This window comes from Aquarana catesbeiana, linkage group LG12 (genome assembly GCF_042186555.1).
Source record: "Aquarana catesbeiana isolate 2022-GZ linkage group LG12, ASM4218655v1, whole genome shotgun sequence".
Lineage (NCBI taxonomy): Eukaryota > Metazoa > Chordata > Amphibia > Anura > Ranidae > Aquarana > Aquarana catesbeiana.
In genome coordinates, this window is record NC_133335.1 from 63219135 (window position 1) to 63239697 (window position 20563).

The 20563-nt window shown below is 39.2% G+C and overlaps 1 protein-coding gene across 1 annotated transcript; it reads left to right on the forward strand.

The window, feature by feature from the left end:
* Positions 1–10795: 10795 nt before the first annotated feature.
* LOC141113773 (keratin, type I cytoskeletal 19-like) lies at positions 10796–15705 on the forward strand. Its single transcript, XM_073607054.1, has 7 exons — positions 10796–11317; positions 11433–11515; positions 12409–12565; positions 13678–13839; positions 13917–14042; positions 14265–14485; positions 15525–15705. Exons 1-7 carry the CDS (start codon positions 10796–10798, stop codon positions 15703–15705), a joined length of 1452 nt encoding a protein of 483 aa, XP_073463155.1.
* The last annotated feature ends 4858 nt before the right edge of the window (positions 15706–20563 follow it).

Consider the following 20563-nt stretch of genomic DNA (forward strand, 5'->3'; position numbering starts at 1 on the left):
CTAAGGCTTAATACACAGGGGCTGAATGTCAGGCTGCATTGGCCAGTTCAATAGAAACCAAGTGACACTCGGCCCGTGTGTACTGGAGCCGGACCGACAGAAGCTGGACGGCTTCTTTTGAAGGGGCATTACCAAAAAGGTCTGCTGACAAGCTCCTGAACAGCTCTCTCAGCCAATGCCTGAGAGTGCTAATCGGAGTGTTCTAGCAGGTGGGATTGTGTCAGAACACAATAGAACAGCAGGGGAGATCGTTGTACTAACGTTGGATAGTTAGTACAGTGGCTCCTCCTGAACTGTCAGTTTTTTTACCTTCAGCCCTGCTGGGTTTAACAAAAAAAACTACTACTGTGTACAGGACTTAACCCCTCTTGTCTTGAATTGTATACTAACTGTTCTGTCTTCTTTTATATTGTAAAGCTCTATGCAAACTGTTGGCACTCTAAATCCTATATAATATAATATAAATTATTAAAAAATACCAAATAATAAAAAACATTTATGAAAACCGTATTACCTTAGATAAGGTATTGGTAAGTTCTGCTGCAGCTTTTCTCATCCAGGGTTCCTACAGAGGTTGCTAGAGATTCCTTGAATGATGAGCAATTTATCCCTCTCAGATAAGAAATCACTAACAACAAAATTGTTCTTTAGCTATCTGTAGAAGATTCTTCCCAAGGACCACAAATATAAGGAGCATCTTTCTCATTGCCCATCACACTAATGTACTGTGAGCTGTAGATATATTAATTATCATGGGTTCCCCAGACAGGAAAGTTTTTTCAAGGGAAAAAACTCAAATTAAAAAAGTATTTATTAATACATACACATAATAATACAGACATAAATCGACTACAATATCAGTAAAAAAAACCCAAAATAAACAGGAGATGCCACAGACCCCTAACTACTTATCCAACAGTCTCTGGAACTCTATAGGCCTGTATTGTGTATTAGACTTGTACTGAATTTTTACATTACAGAACATATAGGCAATGGGTGACCTGTGTTAAGATCTTTTTCAAATACAAGTATAATCAATAACAGATATCCTAGGTCTCTTGCACTCAGATCACCTATTATTATCATTTGATATTTATTTGTGATGGTGACACCTATTGATTGAAAGCACTAGTTATTACACAGTGTTACATTTTTAATGATTTTGATTTGATTTCTGTTTGTTTTACTGAATACGTTGATTAACCCTTATCTAATTTATCGTAAAGGCCCATGTAATTTCTGGAAATACCGTTTACATAATTGTCATGTTTATTGCCATGAGAATGTTGTGGGTATTTATATAGTTTTAAAGTAGTAGTTTTTAAACTTTAATATGTTATAACTACATTCACATGGCCGCATAGGTGCGGAAAACTTACTGCATTTCCCTCCAGACTTAGCAACACCCTGTGCTATGGCTGCATACAAACTGGCTGATTATTTGCATGCAAAAACAAAAAAACACTGTCCCTGGACGCACATTGTCTATGCCCAGGGTCAGCCAAAGGCTCTATTCACATGTAACCACTCAGATGAGCGATTATATGCAAAGAGCGGAGGTGCTGATCATTGATTTGTACTGAGTTCTGATAGCTGCTTCTGGTTGAACACAGATGGTGCAGGCAATGTTTAGTACCACTGGCAAGAATGTACTGATTTTCGCTGATGGCCGCAGCATTGTGAATGAAGCCTAATGTTAATTTTAAAAATCATTTTCAATCTTCATAAGCCTGCACTGTTTCTCAATTGTTTTCCTGTATTGCCACCATGCTGAATGCGCCCTTTGGGGGAAACTACAACCAGCCATGCGGACAAATCTTGCGCAGTCATGATGTCCACCACTTTAACTATTAGGAAGGTGGTCCTGCAATCTTTTGAGTAGTTAGATCCATGCTAAAATTGTTTTAGTTAAACTACTTTTAGTTTACGTTGGAACTACAACTCAACATTATCACTATATATGTGGTCTTTTCTTTTGCTGCCACCATATGTACTTTTGTATACTAATTGTTAAAATTCAATAATTTTGACAAGAATAAAAAAAAAAAAAAAAAAGAAAAAGAAGGTGGTCCTGAACAACAATATACAGCGAAAGCTGGAAAAAGTGAACGCAGACAAGAAGTGGCTGAAATAGAATGCCTGAGGTCAGCAGCACTAAAAAGTTAAAAAAAAGTGAAAAAGGAATATTTTTATGAAAATAAAAAAAATGACAATTATTTAGGATACACAATGTTTTAGCTAAATCATTTTTTTTTATCCATTTAGGGTTTAGATATACTTCATGGGTTATGTATATGTTTTATTTTGTTTTCTAATAAAGAATATCTAGAATTTTTTTATTATTTTTTAAATTGGTAGGTGCCACCCCCTTTTGCTGGCGAATTCCTCAAAACCTGTCTTTAACTTTAACCTTACGCTTACCCTAATGCTAAATGAAAACCTATAAAGCCAACCTTACCTTGTCAGATGTAAAAAGCTCTACCAGTGCTCAGATCTCAGAGTCAAAAATCAGGTTGACTGAGAAGTTAGATTACATTTAGAACAATGACGTATCAACTTAATTGAATTTCAAAGAAATGTTTCTCAAACAGCCTTGCCTTCAATAACAGGTTACAAATAAATGATTATTTAATAGAAAAAAAGCAAAAAAAAAAAAAAAGAAAGACACACTAGTCAAAGCTCAAGGAGGTACATTGGTCATAAAGTGTAGAGGGTCACGCTAATTGGCTTCTGTCTCTCTGTTGGTTGCTCCACCTAAAGCAAGAGGCTGTCTAATTTTAAAAGGAAGCTTATAAAATTAGCAGAGCCAGCAGAAACACATGTGAAAGCTAATAAAAAATAATACTATTTACCAAGCATGTCATTTTCATAAAATGTATAGGTTTGTCTCCTTAACCACTTAATTGCTGCAGATTATTAAAGCCAAACTCGGGGCACAAAAACGTTCACCTAAATAAATACCTCAATATTCACAATGAATATAAATCCACTTTGTGTGCACCAAATGCCTTTTCAAACTCAGATATTACCTTGTAGCAGTAATATCCTCACCGTGCTTTATGCACACAGGACCAGACTTTTCGACCGGACTGGTCTGACGGAACGAATCTGTCGGACAATCCGACCATGTGTGGGCTTCATCGGACCTTCAGCAGACTTTTTCTGTTGAAAATCAGACAGACTTTAGATTTGGAACATGTTTCAAATCTTTCCGACGGATTCGAGTCCGGTTGAAAAATCTGTTCGTCTGTATGCTAGTCCGATGGACAAAAAAGGACACATGGGCAGCTATTGGCTACTGGCTTTGAATTTCCTTTTTCTAGTCCCTTCGTATGCCACGTTCAAACCAACAGACTTTCAAACGGACTTTAGTCTGTTCGTGTGTGGGCAAGTCCGGTCATTTGAAAGTCCGTCGTAACTCCGTCGAAAGTCCATCTGAAAGAACGTCTGAAAGACTGTCTGAAAGACCGTTGGACCTTTGATGCTGAAAAGTCCGTCCGTGTGTATGCGGCTTTACAAAGCCTGTGCAGAGAGCAGAGCTGTTGGAGAAACCTAACAGCTCCACCCACTACAGGCTGCCTATAGAAAGCTACAGGAGGGGGTGGAGACATTACCAGTCACCTTGCACAAGGAGGGAGAGCAGCAGTGAGCGGTCTTTATTACAGGAAGCTCCTGTACAAAGGCAAAGTTTCACACTGGATTACTGCACAGATCTGGTACAAATACACAAAGTACATAAAGATTAAGGGAGAGTACAAATGTATTTAGATGTTGTTTGATCACCCTGGAGTTCAGCTTTAAAGTGTATGTCCAGGCAGTTTGTCTTTTACTTTTAAGGAGGGAAGAATTATAATCTTTGTTGTTGCTTTGTTTAGTTTTTTTTGCTATCTGTGCCCCTGCTAGGTAGGTTCACACTCTCTATTTGCCTTTGTGACCATTGTCACTGAAATAGAAAGTAATGCAAAATTCAAATTTTTACGGTTTAAAAGTTTACACCTGAACAATAGGTTAGGGGATATTCAAAGGCAAAGCAACATGTTCACTTTAAAGCCAGCCAAGGCAGAAAAAATCAAAGAATGAGGCCACACTCCACAGATGTCCCACTGGTAAGTTTTATGTGCATAGCTGGCTGTTGACACAGTCCCCGCTCTTAGACTACGTCCCTCTAACATGTTTCGCCCCTCCTAGCGCTTCATCAGAGAGGTAGGGGTGGTATGGGTTGGAGAACATTTAAACCCATCAGTTCATCATCCCATTAAAGATGCCTACATCAATACAATGCATTGTACATAATCCAAAATATATTCCATAAGCCCAGGCAGCAGTTTATACTTATTGTTTCTTTGTTCCCCCACTGCTCTTTTTACCACCAGAAATAAGGAGAAGAGGCCCACGTAGGTTACAAGTCAATCTTAATTAGAACTTACAGAGGACTGAGGGCTTGTCAGGCATTGGTGCCTGAGAAGCCATTGCCCAATCACCCGAGCTGCCAGTGGGAGGAATGAATGTGAATTCCATATTTGGAATGGCCAAATCAAGAGGTAGAAAAACAAAGGAAAGGTAATAGGCTAGGTTCACACTTGCTCTTACTCTGTCTTTCAGAGCTGCAGTCAGGCATTGAGGAGGCGATCTCCAAATGCCTTTTTTTTTTCTCTTTGCTTTTTATTTTTGGCGAAAGGTCATTTTCAATGGACCAAACACTTGTGCATGTTGAGGTTGAAGCAAGGCCCCATTGACTTGTATGGGCAAGTTTGACAGGCAGTGCCGCATGTCAATTCTGCAGGAGGCGTTAAATTAAGTGTGGACAAAATGCAAAGCATCATCGCCATGGCATGTGAAAAATACTGCATGGTCATGGCATCAGGTCCAGCATGTGAAGTTCTGCAAAGCCTTGCAAAAGCAAAAATATTTTCAGGCTTAAATGCTGGAGATGGATTCTGGCAAGTCAAGTTAGATACAATCAGCAGCTATCTCATCACACTCTGGATTCCTTTTGGTAAATACAGTTGTGCTCATAAGTTTACATATCCTGGCAGAATTTATGATTTCTTGGCCATTTTTCAGAGAATATGAATGATAACACAAAAACTTTTCTTTCTCTCATGGTTAGTGTTTGGCTGAAGCCATTTATTATCAATCAACTGTGTTTACTCTTTTTTTAAATCACAATGGCAACAGAAATTTGCGGATATTTGTGGATGAGGCTCTTTATCTTCTCAAATGGTGGAGCTGCCCATTCCTCTTGGCAAAAAGCCTCCAGTTCCTGTAAATTCTTGAATGGCTCAATAATATTGAGGTCAGGAGATGGCTACTTTATTCTGCTGTAGCCAATGACAGGTCGACTTGGCCTTGTGTTTTGGATCATTGTCATGTTGGAATAATCAAGTACGTCCCATGCGCAGCTTCCTGGCTGATGAATGCAAATGTTTCTCCAGTATTTTTTGATAACATACAGAATTAATCTTGCCATCAATTTTGACCACATTTCCTGTGCCTTTGTAGCTCACACATCCCCAAAACATCAGCAAACCACCTCCGTGTTTCACAGTAGGAATGGTTTACCTTTTATCATAGGCCTTGTTGACTCCTCTCCAAATGTAGCGTTTTTGGTTGTGGCCAACAAGCTAAATTTTGGTCTCATCACTCCAAATGACTTTGTGCCAGAAGGTTTGAGGCTTGTCTCTGTGCTGTTTGGAGTATTGTAAGGATACTTTGTGGCATTTGCATAGTAATGGCTTTCTTCTGGCGACTCGACCATGCAGCCCATCTTTCTTCAAGTGCCTCCTTATTGTGCATCTTAAAACAGCCACACTACATGTTTTCAGAGAGTCCTGTATTTCATCTGAAGTTATTTGTGGGTTTTCTTTGCATCCCAAACAATTTTCCTAGCAGTTGTGGCTGAAATTTTAGTTGGTCTACCTGACCGTGGTTTGGCTTCTACAGAACTCCTCAATTTCCACTTCTTAGAGTTTGAACACTGCTGATTGGCATTCTTAATTCCTTGGATATATTTTCATATCCCTTTCCTGTTTTATACAGTTCAACTACCTTTTCCCACATATTCTTTGACAATTCTTTTGCTTTCCCCATGACTCAAGATCCAGAAACATCAGTGCAGCACTGGATGAAAGATGCAAGGGTCTGTCAGGACTCCAGAAACTCATTGACCTTTTATACACACACACACATGGGTAAGGTAAACCAGCAATGATGAGTTCCTTGAAAAAAATAAGAAAACTAGTGACTGTGTCCATTCCTCAGATGTCACTGAAGATATAACAGTTCAATGTGTTACATGTAAAATAGGACTTTATTGCAAAACAGTTAGCCAGTTGTCTTTGTATTACGCACGTTGTCACCAACAGAGCAGAGATATGCCCACATTGAAAAGGAATGCCTTAACATTGTATATCAAGAGAATATAAATTTGACCAGTATATTTTCTCTTATGTGAGTATATGTGGGGATACTCTATTACTGTCCCTTACATATTACTTTATTGACTTCCCCTGTCTTTATATTATACTGGCTTACTTATATTTCTCTATCCATTTAGATGCACCAGCCCCTGAGGAAGTGGTTTTAGCCACAAAACATGTCGGGCATATCTGGATGCATCATGTGTTTTATATAGATGGTTTATTAGATTTTAGCCCAGTCGGATTTATTATCATACCATTCTGTTTGAAAGTCACAATATCATGAGGGATGACATGTTATGCCACACTGTGTAGTGTACTTTTATGCTATGATCTATTTCTAGGACAATGGTCTTTAATTTATATTTTTTGTATGTTTATTAATTGTTGTATTCAATATGAGACTGTTTTTTACTGTCTAGATCAGGGATATGCAATTACTGGACCTCCAGCTGTTGCAAAACTACAAGTCCCATCATGCCTCTGCCTCTAGGTGTCATGCTTGTGGATGTCAGAGTCTTGCTATGCCTCATGGGACTTGTAGTTCTGCAACAGCTGGAGGTCCGCTAATTGCATATCCTTGGTCTAGATGATAAATACATATATATTTTTATTACTGACTCGTTTTCTTGGCCATACCATACATGCTTCATTTAAAGTCCCAACTTTCTGCATTTTTATATTTGACCAGCATATACATGAAAAAAAAATCATCGAGTCTGATCATAAACCACTGGAAAGTATTTGCAAAAAACGTCTTCAAAACATTTACAGCACAAATGCTACAATATTAATAATCCGAGCTAAATGTAACATACAAAAATGTTTACTGTAGACTTCTTTTCAAGAGCAGCACTATCTAAAAGACAAGTCAAAGGAGACACCTCAGATTATTAAATATTTTCAATTCAAACTGAGGAACATTTTAAAAAGAGATTGAGCAGATTAACTTTAATGAGTATTTAAGGGCGCCTGACACCAGACTGCAACAAATGCAACACCATACTGAGTAAGATGAAATTATGCAGTCATTCAAATCAACTATTCTATTTGGATGGGCTTACTAAAAGGGAGATACACCAACTTGTGCTATAGTCTACTAGGGTTTTAGAGATGATTACTATACAGAATTGTTCATTAAACACAAAAGTGCACCCAGAAATGTTTGCCAAAATCCATTCAAGTTACTGCATCTAGGCTCAGATGCATGAAGGGCCAAGGATGTGGTATTCTGACCACAAATGGGTCCAGATACAGTATTGCCCCGTACACACGGTCGGACTTTGTTCGGACATTCCGACAATGAAATCCTGGGATTTTTTCCGACGGATGTTGGCTCAAACTTGTCTTGCATACACACGGTCACACAAAGTTGTTGGAAAATCCGATCGTTCTGAACGCGGTGACGTAAAACACATACGTCGGGACTATAAACGGGGCAGTGGCCAATAGCTTTCATCTCTTTATTTATTCTGAGCATGCGTGGCACTTTGTCCGTCAGATTTGTGTACACACAATCGGAATTTCCGACAACGGATTTTGTTGTCGGAAAATTTTATATCTGCTCTCAAACTTTGTGTTTCAGAAAATCCGATGGAAAATGTGTGATGGAGCCTACACACGGTCAGAATTTCCGACAACAAGGTCCTATCACACATTTTCCATCGGAAAATCCGACCGTGTGTACAGGGCATAAGACTGCAACAATAAATCTGTAATATCTACAGTGAATATCTAAAACACAGTTTACCAACTCTACCCTGGAGTAAGCTGGGCATGAACCAGGAGGACAGGACTACTTAATACTAGTTGATTATTATTCAGACTTCTGGGAGATAGATGCATTGAGTGATATCACTCAACTAACTGAATGCGTCAATGTACATTTAAGCTACCATGGAATACCTAACTTTGTCATCGCAGATAATGGGCCACAATTTGTTGGCCCAGAGTGTGAACCATTTCTCAGAGAGTGGGAATTTGAATACGTTACATCACCTCAGTATCACAGCCAGGCTATTGGCAAGACTAAAGCTGCTGTAAAAATAGACACTTTTTAAGAAAGCCAATGAGTAAAGATGGTAAAGAAGATCTCTGTAAAGTGGTACTGGATTAGAAAAATATACCAACAGAGGGTATTAAAAGTAGCCTAGTACAAAGACCTATGTCAAGAAGAACACAAACCCTCTTTACCGCAGCTCAAAATCTGTATGGATCGTTCACAAAAATAACTTCTTCACAGTAAGAGCTGTGAAAATGAGGAATAGTCTCCCTCAAGAACTGGTTCTGGTCAGCTCAGTAGATTGTTTTAACCACTTGCCGCCTGCCATTTAGCAGAATGATGGCGGCAAAGTGGTTGTGATATCCTGACCGGACGTCATATGACGTGCCCAGGATAACACAGCCGGCGCGTGCTGGAGGGAGTGCTTAGCGCGGCGATTGGAGGTGCTGTGTGTTAGTCTGACACACTGCAACTCCGATCATGGTATGAAGCCTCTGATGGAGGCTTCTTGCCATGTGGTCAGCTGTGACCAATCACAGCTGATCATCACGTGAACCAGGAAGTTCCGGCTAAACGGCTTTCTCTGGTTCACGTTGACAGGGAGAGCTGATCGGCAGCTCTCCCTGTCAGGGGGGGTCTGTGCTGATAATCAGCATGTTGATTATCAGCACAGCTCCCATCAAAAGGTGCCCATCAGCTGCCAATCAGTACCCAACACCTGCCAGCCTGTCCCCATAATATACGTTTGTCAGTGCCCATAACAGTGCTAATCAGTGCCCACAACAGTGCCAATCAGTGCCCCATCAGTAATGCCTGTCAGTGCCCCATTGAAGTGCCAATCAGTCCCACTCAGTAATGCCTGTCAGTAGCTCCTCATCAGTGTTGCCTATCCAGTGCCACCTATCAGTGCCCATCAGTGCCGCCTATCAGTGCCCATTAGTGCCGCCTATCAGTGGCCATCAGTTTTTAATTTTTTAAGTTGTCAGCATTTTTTCATTTATAGCACAAAAATTAAAAACCGCAGAGGTAATCAAATACCACCAAAAGAAAGCTCTATTTGTGGGAAGAAAATGATAAAAATTTAGTATGGGTAAAGTATTGCATGACCGCGCAATTGTGATTCAAAGTTCGACATCGCTGAAAGCTAAAAATTATCTTGGGCAGGAAGGGGAGAAAGTGCCTGGTATGGAAGTGGATTAAAAAGAGCTGAGTACATTCCTAAATGAACAAATTACTGTATAACTGGATATTAACATTTGTAGGTGATAACACCAAGGTTCATTGATCTGAAAAATAACCAATTGCTTTCTGGGGGACCAGGAAGAAATTTATATTTCCCCTGCTGGAGCAAATTGGATCATGCTTTCTTGTTTTTTTTTTCCCTTTCCTCTACATTAACTGTTGGTTTAAGATTGTGTATATGGAGGTTTTCTTTTTATTTTTTTCCTATTGATTTAACTGGATGGACTTGTGTCTTTTTTAACCTGACTACCGTAACTGTATACTATAAGTGTTGATGGGGCAAGCAGTATTTTGTGCAATAGCACACACCCCATATGGGACATTTTTCAAGCCTGTGCAGCGCCAAGCAGGGCCACACAGTTAGGACCTCCAGAGCAGGACTAACCAACCTATATACTGTATATAGAATACATTGTGATGGGCAAGAGACGCCTTGGAGGACAATGCCAGTACAAGTAAAGTTGTCCTTAGTATAAATTATGTTCTGAATAGGGATGTTCCTATGGATAATGGAAGATCAAATCTTATGTTTCCATTGCTTATTTTGTAAATATCTTGTGAATTCAGAGTCTTATCTAAAAATATATATCTAAAAAGTACTGCATTAACTAACCAAATAGCTAAACTAAGTATTAACAGCTTACTACTATGTTAGAAGTTATTTCAACATTTTAGCATATCTGTTGCTCACTAAAGTCAAATTTCTATGCATGTTTAACAAGAAGTAAAGAGACACACCATATGTTAGACTCAGCAGACAAATAATTAAAGGGTACCTTTGCAATGTAATTTTATTACACCTTGAGTATCTGGTTGAAATGTAGCTTGTGTGCAGTTTCTACAGCTATAATTTATTATAAAATGTTACTTCTTGGTTAGGTGTGGCATGCAACTGTTTTATAGGAGAAATAAAATTGTATATTTAGAAATTGAACCAGGAACCCAAAATGCTCAATTTTTATGGGCACATATATTTTGTATTTATTGTACAAACATGATAGGGCGCTTTCTCATGGGAAACTAGACCCTTAGTGGGAAACACCCTACTGAGTGATATAAAATAGAGCTCATTTGGGCCAGTGTGTTGCCAGAAGCATTTGTTCCTCCACTTCACTAGTTGACTAAAGTCATCATGAGCATCAAGCTAAGTCACAGATCTTCATCTGGATCCCTTAGAGGACTAGGAAGTGGAAGCTGTAATGTCAATCGCATTTCCTCAGTACGCTCAAGTGGATCTTTCCGGGCTCCCAGTGTTCACGGTGGCTTTGGTAGCAGAGTGATGGGCTCCGCCTATGGAGCTGGTGGTGCTGGATGTACATCTGCTGGAAGCATTAGCTTAGGTCTAGGGGGAGCTGGAGGCTATGGCTCTGGCTTTGGATTTGGAAGTGGAGGTGCTGGAGGCTATGGATCTGGATTTGGCTTTGGTGGAGGGTCCTTTGCTTCTGGTGCTGATAACATTCTTAACATCAATGAGAAGGAAACCATGCAAATTCTGAATGACAGACTAGCTAGTTACCTGGACAAAGTTCGCTCCCTAGAGGAAGAAAATGCCCAGTTGGAAAGGAAAATCCGAGAGTGGTATGACAAGCAAACTCCATACACATCTCCTGATTTCATTCCCTATTTCAAGACCATTGAGGATATCCAAAACAAGGTATGTTTATAGTAACATTCTGAATAACTGTTTTTAAATTATACATGTGCCAATACACCTTGTATGACTTTCTTGAATATCTGGCCATATCACCAATTTCTCTATCATCTTTCAGATCATGCAAGGAAATGCTACAAATGCCTCTATCTTACTTCAGATTGATAATGCTCGTCTGACAGCTGATGACTTCAGAAACAAGTATGTTTTATCAATACCTTTATTTTCTTATAAATACTGTCATGCTCTAAAACCTTGTTTGTATTTATAGTTTGTAAATATAAATGAGCATGGATGCAGCCATTTTTTTTTCTGCTTTCTGATTTTCAGTGCTACACAGTTGTACTTTACTGCTCCTCACAAAAATGGAAGTCTATTAGTCAGCTGACCTATTAAAAATAACATGTTTTTTATGTGTCTGGTTTCTTATTAAACAGCCATAATACATCTATATAATAAATAAATCTATAATCTACTCTAATATAATACAATATAATTTAGCAAACATATTAATATAATAAAATGACCAAAGAACAAGCATGCAAAGAAAGGCATATCTCAGTGATATAAATGACACAAAATGAGATTCAGGTAAATAGTGCAATAATAAAAATGGAAAACCTGTTCCTAATATGACCATATCTAACTTCATATACCACCATGAATTACCTATTTTTTATAGAGTGCACAGTGTATTATTAATGCATAACCATATGTTTTAAAAGCACTATCAATTGGGACGGGTGATATAATTTTTCTGACTATTGTCGATCTATATACACACCCTATGCGTGTTTTATTTGTAGATTCTATATGAAAAGTACATGTATTTACATAGGTGATGAAACAAAATTCAGAATATTTGAAAATAAGTAACTGCATACCAAATAAATAGGATAGTAGGTATTTTACTAAAGTAGCTTACATTACTTCAGGTTTTTAGTTCATGACAGTACCACAATTTTTTTTCAAACAGAGAATGCTTTTCCTAGGACTTCTCCATACAAACAGGGCCTGGGTGTAGCTAGACACCATTGATTATCCTACTGCTAGTATTTCTTTTACTTTAACAAGATTATACAACCTCTTTTCAGGTATGAAAATGAGGCTGCTCTCCGCATGGGAGTAGAAGCTGACATCAATGGCCTCCGCCGTGTGCAGGATGAACTTGCACTGAACAAGAAAGACCTGGAGATGCAATACCAGAACCTAAATGAGGAGTTGAGTTACCTAAAGAAAAACCACCAAGAGGTAATTGCTTTCTTTATAAGGTTTTTTAATGTATCAGCAGACTACAGATACAAAATACTACTGTGAAGAGAACAGTTTTAACAGTTTCTAAAGACTTCTCTTTACCTCTAGTGAAGCTCGGTAATCCCCTCTCCATAGAGTTATGTGACGGGAGTCAATTTTGGGCACAGGGTGACTGAGAAAATATATCTTGGATTACGTAAAATGGGACAGTAATATTTTTCCACAATATCTCCCAGGATATATGTAAAGACTATTATTGGTTTGTTTGATTCTGAACCCAACATGTTAGTTGAGAGAGCTGATCACATTGGCCTCTAGAACTGGGTAGGAGCCGGACAGTCTACTCATACTATAGTTTGTTGCCTACTAGGCTGAGGAGGGGGGGAGATCACTGTTTGTACTGTTAATTGTAATTAGCTCCTGCTATTGTGAGAAGATGTCCTGTGTTTATACTAATGTGTGAAGCTCGGTGACAACAAGTCTGACCTGTAGTGAAATCCTGATTAATCATACAATGCCCAGGAGGGCACGGAGTCACATCGGCTGCTTTAAGGGATTAGTTAATTAGTTCATGTTAATTCTGCTTCTGGTTACAGTTGTGTTGTTAGAGTAATATGAGCAGGAGGGGGGACCTCCTCTTCTACTGTATATAAGACTGTATTATGGTTCTAATAAAAAAAATTTGATTCCTGTTTGATCCTCTGTACAGAGCCTTGTCTCGTACTTGGGGGGAAGAATTATTCATATAGGTTTCTTGTTTGGCTGATTGGAGTGTTCGGTAGCTGCCTTTGTGTTCGGAAATGGAATGTCCTAAATGGCTTTAACCCCTTTCATACTCAGGGTGTCGTTACAAGTTACATCTAACTTCAGAGCAGATAATAAATAACACCAGGAAATGCAGTTATGTAATCATTAAAAGAATCATAAAATATATTGTTATCTTTAACTAGTATAAATGCTTGATCACAATCTGGTATCAGCCCCTTTTAAAAAAAAGCAGCAGATTGATTTTTTTTTTATGTAAGGTGTTCAAGGAAGACTTGTGCCAATCAGCTGGAGAAGTTAGCACATGAGCCTAAAAATATGAATTCACATTTCTGCCTTTTCAGGAGGTGAGCAGCTTGCGTTCTCAGTTGGGTCAGAAGGTCAACGTTGAAGTGGATGCTGCACCATCTGTGGACCTAAACAAAGTGTTAAATGAACTGAGATCTCAGTATGAAAATATAATGGAACAAAATGCAAAGGAAGCAGAGAAGTGGTTCGTTGACAAGGTTAGAAGAGATAACACTTGTGACACCGATGGTAGATATTGAAGTATGATTGTGACAATATTGTGTGTTCTCTTTAGAGTGGCGAACTGAGCCAGCAGATGACAAGCAGTGCCCAACAGCTACAGACCCACAGTACAGAAGTCCTTCAACTCAAGCATACATTCCAAAATCTTGAGATAGACCTTCAGACCCAAAACAGTATGGTAATAGCTTTTTTTGTTATCCCTTTTCATCATTTGACTTGCTTTTTTATGCCTGGGTAATATTATTTCAAATACATTTTACTAGGTATGCATGTATGTAGCGATCTTCATTAACATCTATTTTATAATAATACTGACTGTAATATAACAACACAAAAAGTGTTGAACAAAGATATATTTTTGGTGCTTATCATGTTTCCTCAAAATTTCCTGTCAATACAGAAAGCTGCATTGGAGAACAGTTTGCATGAGACAGAAAGTCGTTACGGTGCCCAACTCGCTCAACTGCAGGAAATGATCAATGATGTAGAGGTGAAATTAGCAGAGCTCAGATGTGATTTGGAGAGACAAAACTTTGAGTACAAAACTCTCCTGGATGTGAAGACCTATCTAGAAAGGGAGATAGCCACATATAGGCAACTGATGGATGGAGAGGACTCTCAGTAAGTATTACCAACCAATACAATTTTGTAGTACAAAAGGCACATGAGGTATGTATGTGTACAGGAAGAAAGGCTATCCTGTATTGGCGCGTTTCCCTGTCCCATACTGACAAGGGAATCTCCAGTCACCCCCTGTCCTCTATTGCCCAGTAAAGCATGGGCTATATTCTGTTGCTTATTGCCTATTGGAGCACTTTACTTGGATATGTGGGGGCGGACTGGTGGTTAGAATTACTGTTTTGGAAGCTGGGGTGGGATCAGATGTAAGCAAGAACACTTTTCAACAGTCTCACTGAGCCCATGCTGGCCCTCCAGGCTCTGTCCCCCTTTTTAGGTGGGATAGTGGGTCTATTCCCACCTTCAGAAATGTCTTTCTAATCTTATTTCACTGTTGTCCACTCCCCATCTTTTTATTTCTTTCCCCACCTATATCCCTTTCCCATCTTCCCTCCTCTTTTCTCGCCCCTCTAGTTCTACCCCTCCCCCCCCACACCATTTTTTTTCTTCTTCTCTGTGTTTCCTCTACCTGTCTACCTTCCCCACCTGGCCCTTCCTCACCACCTTCTAACAATATATTTCTGCAATTCGTCCAAGGGCACACCATGCCACAAAACACAAAGCCTACCCATCCCTTTTTCTTTGAAATGTGTTTCACTTAACATCAAGGGCTTTAACCTCCTGGAGAAAATATCACAACTCCTATCAGCACTTAAAAACACAAAGCTCAAAAATATTTCTTCAGGAAACATTTTAGGTCTAATTCCATTCTGAAAACAACCAACAAAATATTCCCCTCAGTATACCACACCACAAATGCCCAAAATAAAACCCATGGTGTATCTATCCTATAGTCAAAGCACTCCTCATTGCAACTGTCTGACATAATGGCACACCAGGACGGTTGCTACTTATTTCTTGAAGGCTCACTGGGAACAAAAATAATGTTAAATTAAGCTTCCATGCAAAAGCTTTGGTAAATATATATCCTAATATCTTGTGTTAGACAGTGTTTAATCATGGTTATGTGGCTTTGTTACAGACGAGGAGTTGGATGGAGTTCAAGGGGCACGAGTAGCTATGGAGGTTCTGGCAACGTGGGCAACGTGGGCAGCATGAGCGGCTCTGGAGGTTCCAGTGGCATGAGCCATTCCAGCGGTGGAAAACCAAGAACCATCGTGGAAGATGTCAGAGATGGATACTCTCAAGCTAAAAGAGAATAAAACCTGTTATTGAATCCTGGCCATATACATTTAAAGGCTTTTATATTTTTCATCCCCCTTTCTCTGCCATGGATGCTGTATATTGAAAAGAATAGACTTTAGATGAAAGAATATAATATACTGTCATGTATACCAATTGTAATAAAGTAAAGTGGAGGACTTACCTTCAGCAACCAATCAAATTTCACCTGCCATTCTTCTAGTTCAAATGAGCATATTAAAGCTGAAATCTGTTTGGTTAATGAAGACAACACCTTTTTCCATACATCCATTTTTATACATGAAGCTTCTTTTTTATGGAAAAAGCACCCTTATGCTTATTATATCCCAGATAGCAAGGATAAGTTGCCACACATTTGAGGCAGTGTTGAATTGTAAGTCTTGTTAACTTGCTGCACATTTTCTCTGGCAAGTTGTAACCTTGCAGAGCACTTGAAGCACAAGTTCTAGTTGACACTTTTCCAAATTCAGCCACAGTGACCCCTGTGGTGGGATTACTATTGCGCAACATAACTGAACAGAAGCTGCAGCAGACTTGCAGAATGTTTGCAAAGAAAATTGATCTGGAGTCATGCAGTGTGGATTTGCTGCAATTTTGCAACAAACTTGTGAAGCCTGGCAAGTCCAGCAATAGCTTAGCAAGTCATTTTCAAACCTGCAGCTCAATTGCTTGCTATCTGAGATGTCACTGGCTAATGGTGGTGCTTTTTAATGTTATCAGTAACAACTAAACTACTATCAATTTTATCAAGATATTTATTCTATCTGATTAACTGGACAACAATTTTACATTCCAGCACCTTTTCATCTAATGTCCAGACTTAGTCTATTCTATAGTTTATTATAAGGCTGGCTCAGTGTGTCATTTTTGGAAACTGAACAGCTGTCAAGCTATCCTCATTGCATTTGAGTTTACCATAAATACATATTCCTGCTTTTAGGTGTTGTTTTAAGGCCTGGGTTGGTAGTCACTGTTAAGAATGTTACTTTCTGTTTCTTTTAATAAAAGTGCTATCTTATGCAGTTTGTTGTTTTCCTTTTTTGTAAAATACTCAGTAACAGAGCTAGCTTCATACTATGATGTTAATGTCTCCTCTTACCCTGGCATCCTGATTAAGGATGAGCCGAACAACCCCCGATTCAGTTCGCACCAGAACATCCGAACAGGCAAAAAATTCGGACAAACACCGTTAAAGTCTTTGGGACACATACATGAAAAATCAAAAGTGCTCATTTTAAAGGCTCATATGCAAGTTATTGCCATAAAAATGCAAAAAAAAGTTTTAAAAACAGCAGTTTTTTTGGGAGCAGTGATTTTAATAATGCTTAAAGTGAAATAATAATAAATGAAATATTCCTTTTATCATCGTGCCTGGGGGGTGTCTATGGTATGCCTGTAAAGTGGCACAGTTTTCCCATGTTTAGAACAGCAACGCAGCAAAATGACATTTCTAAAGGAAAAAATAATTCAAAAACTCTATTCTAAATACTGAATTCTAAATGAATTGTTGGATCTTGGCAATATAGATAAAACTCATTGAAAAAAACGGCATGGGTTCCCCCCAGTCCATTACCAGGCCCTTTGGGTCTGGTATGAATATTAAGGGGAACCCCGAACCAAAAATTAAAAAAAAAATTGCGTGGGGGTCCCCCCAAAATCAATGCCAGGCCCTTCAGGTCTGGTATGGAAATTAGAGGAACCCTGAGCCAAATTTAAAAGAAAATGGCGTAGGGGCCCCCCAAAATCCATACCAGACCCTTCAGATCTGGTATGGGTTTAACCACTTCCTGACCAGAGCACTTTTTACAATTTGGCACTGCGTCGCTTTAACTGCTAATTGCGCGGTCATGCAATGCTGTACCCAAACGAAATTTGCGTCCTTTTCTTCCCACAAATAGAGCTTTCTTTTGATGGTATTTGATCACCTCTGCCGTTTTTATTTTTTGCGCTATACACGGAAAAAGACCGAAAATTTTGAAAAAAATTGATATTTTCTACTTTTTGTTCTAAAAAAAATCCAATAAACTCAATTTTAGTCATACATTTAGGCCAAAATGTATTCGGCCACATGTCTTTGGTAAAAAAAATGTCAATAAGTGTATATTTATTGGTTTGCGCAAAAGTTATAGCGCCTACAAACTAGGGTACATTTTCTGGAATTTACACAGCCTTTAATTTATGACTGCCTATGTCGTTTCTTGAGGTGCTAAAATGGCAGGGCAGTACAAAACCCCCACAAATGACCCCATTTTTGGAAAGTAGACACCCCAAGGAAATTGCTGAGAGGCATGTTGAGCCCATTGAATATTAATTTTTTTGTCCCAAGTGATTGAATAATGACAAAAAAAAAAAAAGTTGTCACTAAATGATATATTGCTCACACAGGCCATGGGCATATGTGGAATTGCACCCCAAAATACATTTAGCTGCTTCTCCTGAGTATGGGGATACCACATGTGTGGGACTTTTTGGGAGCCTAGCCGCGTACGGGGCCCCGAAAACCAATCACTGCCTTTAGGATTTCTAAGGGCGTACATTTTTGATTTTACTCCTCACTACCTATCACAGTTTTGAATGCCATAAAATGCCCAGATGGCATAAACCCCCCCCAAATGACCCCATTTTGGAAAGTAGACACCCCAAGCTATTTGCTTTGAGGCATGTTGAGTCCATGGAATGTTTTATATTTTGACACAAGTTGCGGGAAAGTGACAAATTTTTTTTTTTTTTTTGCACAAAGTTGTCACTAAATGATATATTGCTCACACAGGCCATGGGCATATGTGGAATTGCACCCCAAAATACATTTAGCTGCTTCTCCTGAGTATGGGGATACCACATGTGTGGGACTTTTTAGGAGCCTAGCCGCGTACGGGGCCCCGAAAACCAATCACCGCCTTCAGGATTTCTAAGGGCGTGAATTTTTGATTTCACTCTTCACTGCCTATCACAGTTTCGGAGGCCATGGAATGCCCAGGTGGCACAACCCCCCCCCCAAATGACCCCATTTTGGAAAGTAGACACCCCAAGCTATTTGCTGAGAGGCATGGTGAGTATTTTGCAGCTCTCATTTGTTTTTGAAAATAAAGAAAGACAAGAAAAAAAAATTTTTTTTTTCTTTTTTCAATTTTCAAAACTTTGTGACAAAAAGTGAGGTCTGCAAAATACTCACTATACCTCTCAGCAAATAGCTTGGGATGTCTACTTTCCAAAATGGGGTCATTTGGGGGGGGGGGGTTGCCACCTGGGCATTCCATGGCCTCCGAAACTGTGATAGGCAGTGAAGAGTGAAATCAAAAATTTACGCCCTTAGAAAGCCTGAAGGCGGTGCTTGGTTTTCGGGGTCCCGTACGCGGCTAGGCTCCCAAAAAGTCCCACACATGTGGTATCCCCGTACTCAGGAGAAGCAGCAGAATGTATTTTGGGGTGTAATTTCACATATTCCCATGGCATATTTGAGCAATATATCATTTAGTGACAACTTTGTGCAAAAAAAAAAAAAAAAATTGTCTCTTTCCCGCAACTTGTGTCACAATATAAAATATTCCATGGACTCGACATGCCTCTCAGCAAATAGCTTGGGGTGTCTACTTTCCAAAATGGGGTCATTTGGGGGGGTTTTGAACTGTCCTGGCATTTTATGCACAACATTTAGAAGCTTATGTCACACATAACCCACTCTTCTAACCACTTGAATACAAAGCCCTTTCTGACACTTTTTGATTACATGAAAAAATTATTTTTTTTTGCAAGAAAATTACTTTGAACCCCCACGCATTATATATTTTTTTAAAGCAAATGCCCTACAAATTAAAATGGTGGGTGTTTCATTTTTTTTTTTTTCACACAGTATTTGCGCAGCGATTTTTCAAACGCATTTTTTGGGGAAAAAACACACTTTTTAAAATTTTTATACACTAAAACACACTATATTGCCCAAATGTTTGATGAAATAAAAAAGATGATCTTAGGCCGAGTACATGGATACCAAACATGACATGCTTTAAAATTGCGCACAAACGTGCAGTGGCGACAAACTAAATACATTTTTAAAAGCCTTTAAAAGCCTTTACAGGTTACCACTTTAGATTTACAGAGGAGGTCTACTGCTAAAATTACTGCCCTCGATCTGACCTTCACGATGATACCTCACATGCATGGTGCAATTGCTGTTTACATTTGACGCCAGACCGACGCTTGCGTTCGCCTTAGCGCGAGAGCAGGGGGGACAGGGGTGCTTTTTTTTTTTTCTTTATTATTTTTTTGCTTTTTTATCTTATTTTTAAACTGTTCCTTTCATATTTTTTTTTAAATCATTTTTATTGTTATCTCAGGGAATGTAAATATCCCCTATCATAGCAATAGGTGGTGACAGGTACTCTTTTTTGAAAAAATTGGGGTCTATTAGACCCTAGATTTCTCCTCTGCCCTCAAAGCATCTGACCACACCAAGATCGGTGTGATAAAATGCTTTCCCAATTTCCCAATGGCGCTGTTTACATCCGGCAAAATCTAAGTCATAAAATGCTCATAGCTTCTGGTTTCTTAGGCCATAGAGATGTTTGGAGCCACTCTGGTCTCTGATCAGCTCTATGGTCAGCTGGCTGAATCACCGGCTGCATTCTCAGGTTCCCTGTTGAGACAGGAGAGCCAGAGAAAAACACGGAAGACGGGGGGGGGGCATTCCCTCCCACTGCTTGTAAAAGCAGTCTAGAGGCTAATTAGCCGCTAGAATTGCTTTTACATGAAAGCCGACCGCTGGCTGAAAAGAATGATACCAAGATGATACCTAAACCTGCAGGCATCATTCTGGTATAACCACTCAAAGTCGTGAATGGCGTACCTGAAGACAAAAAA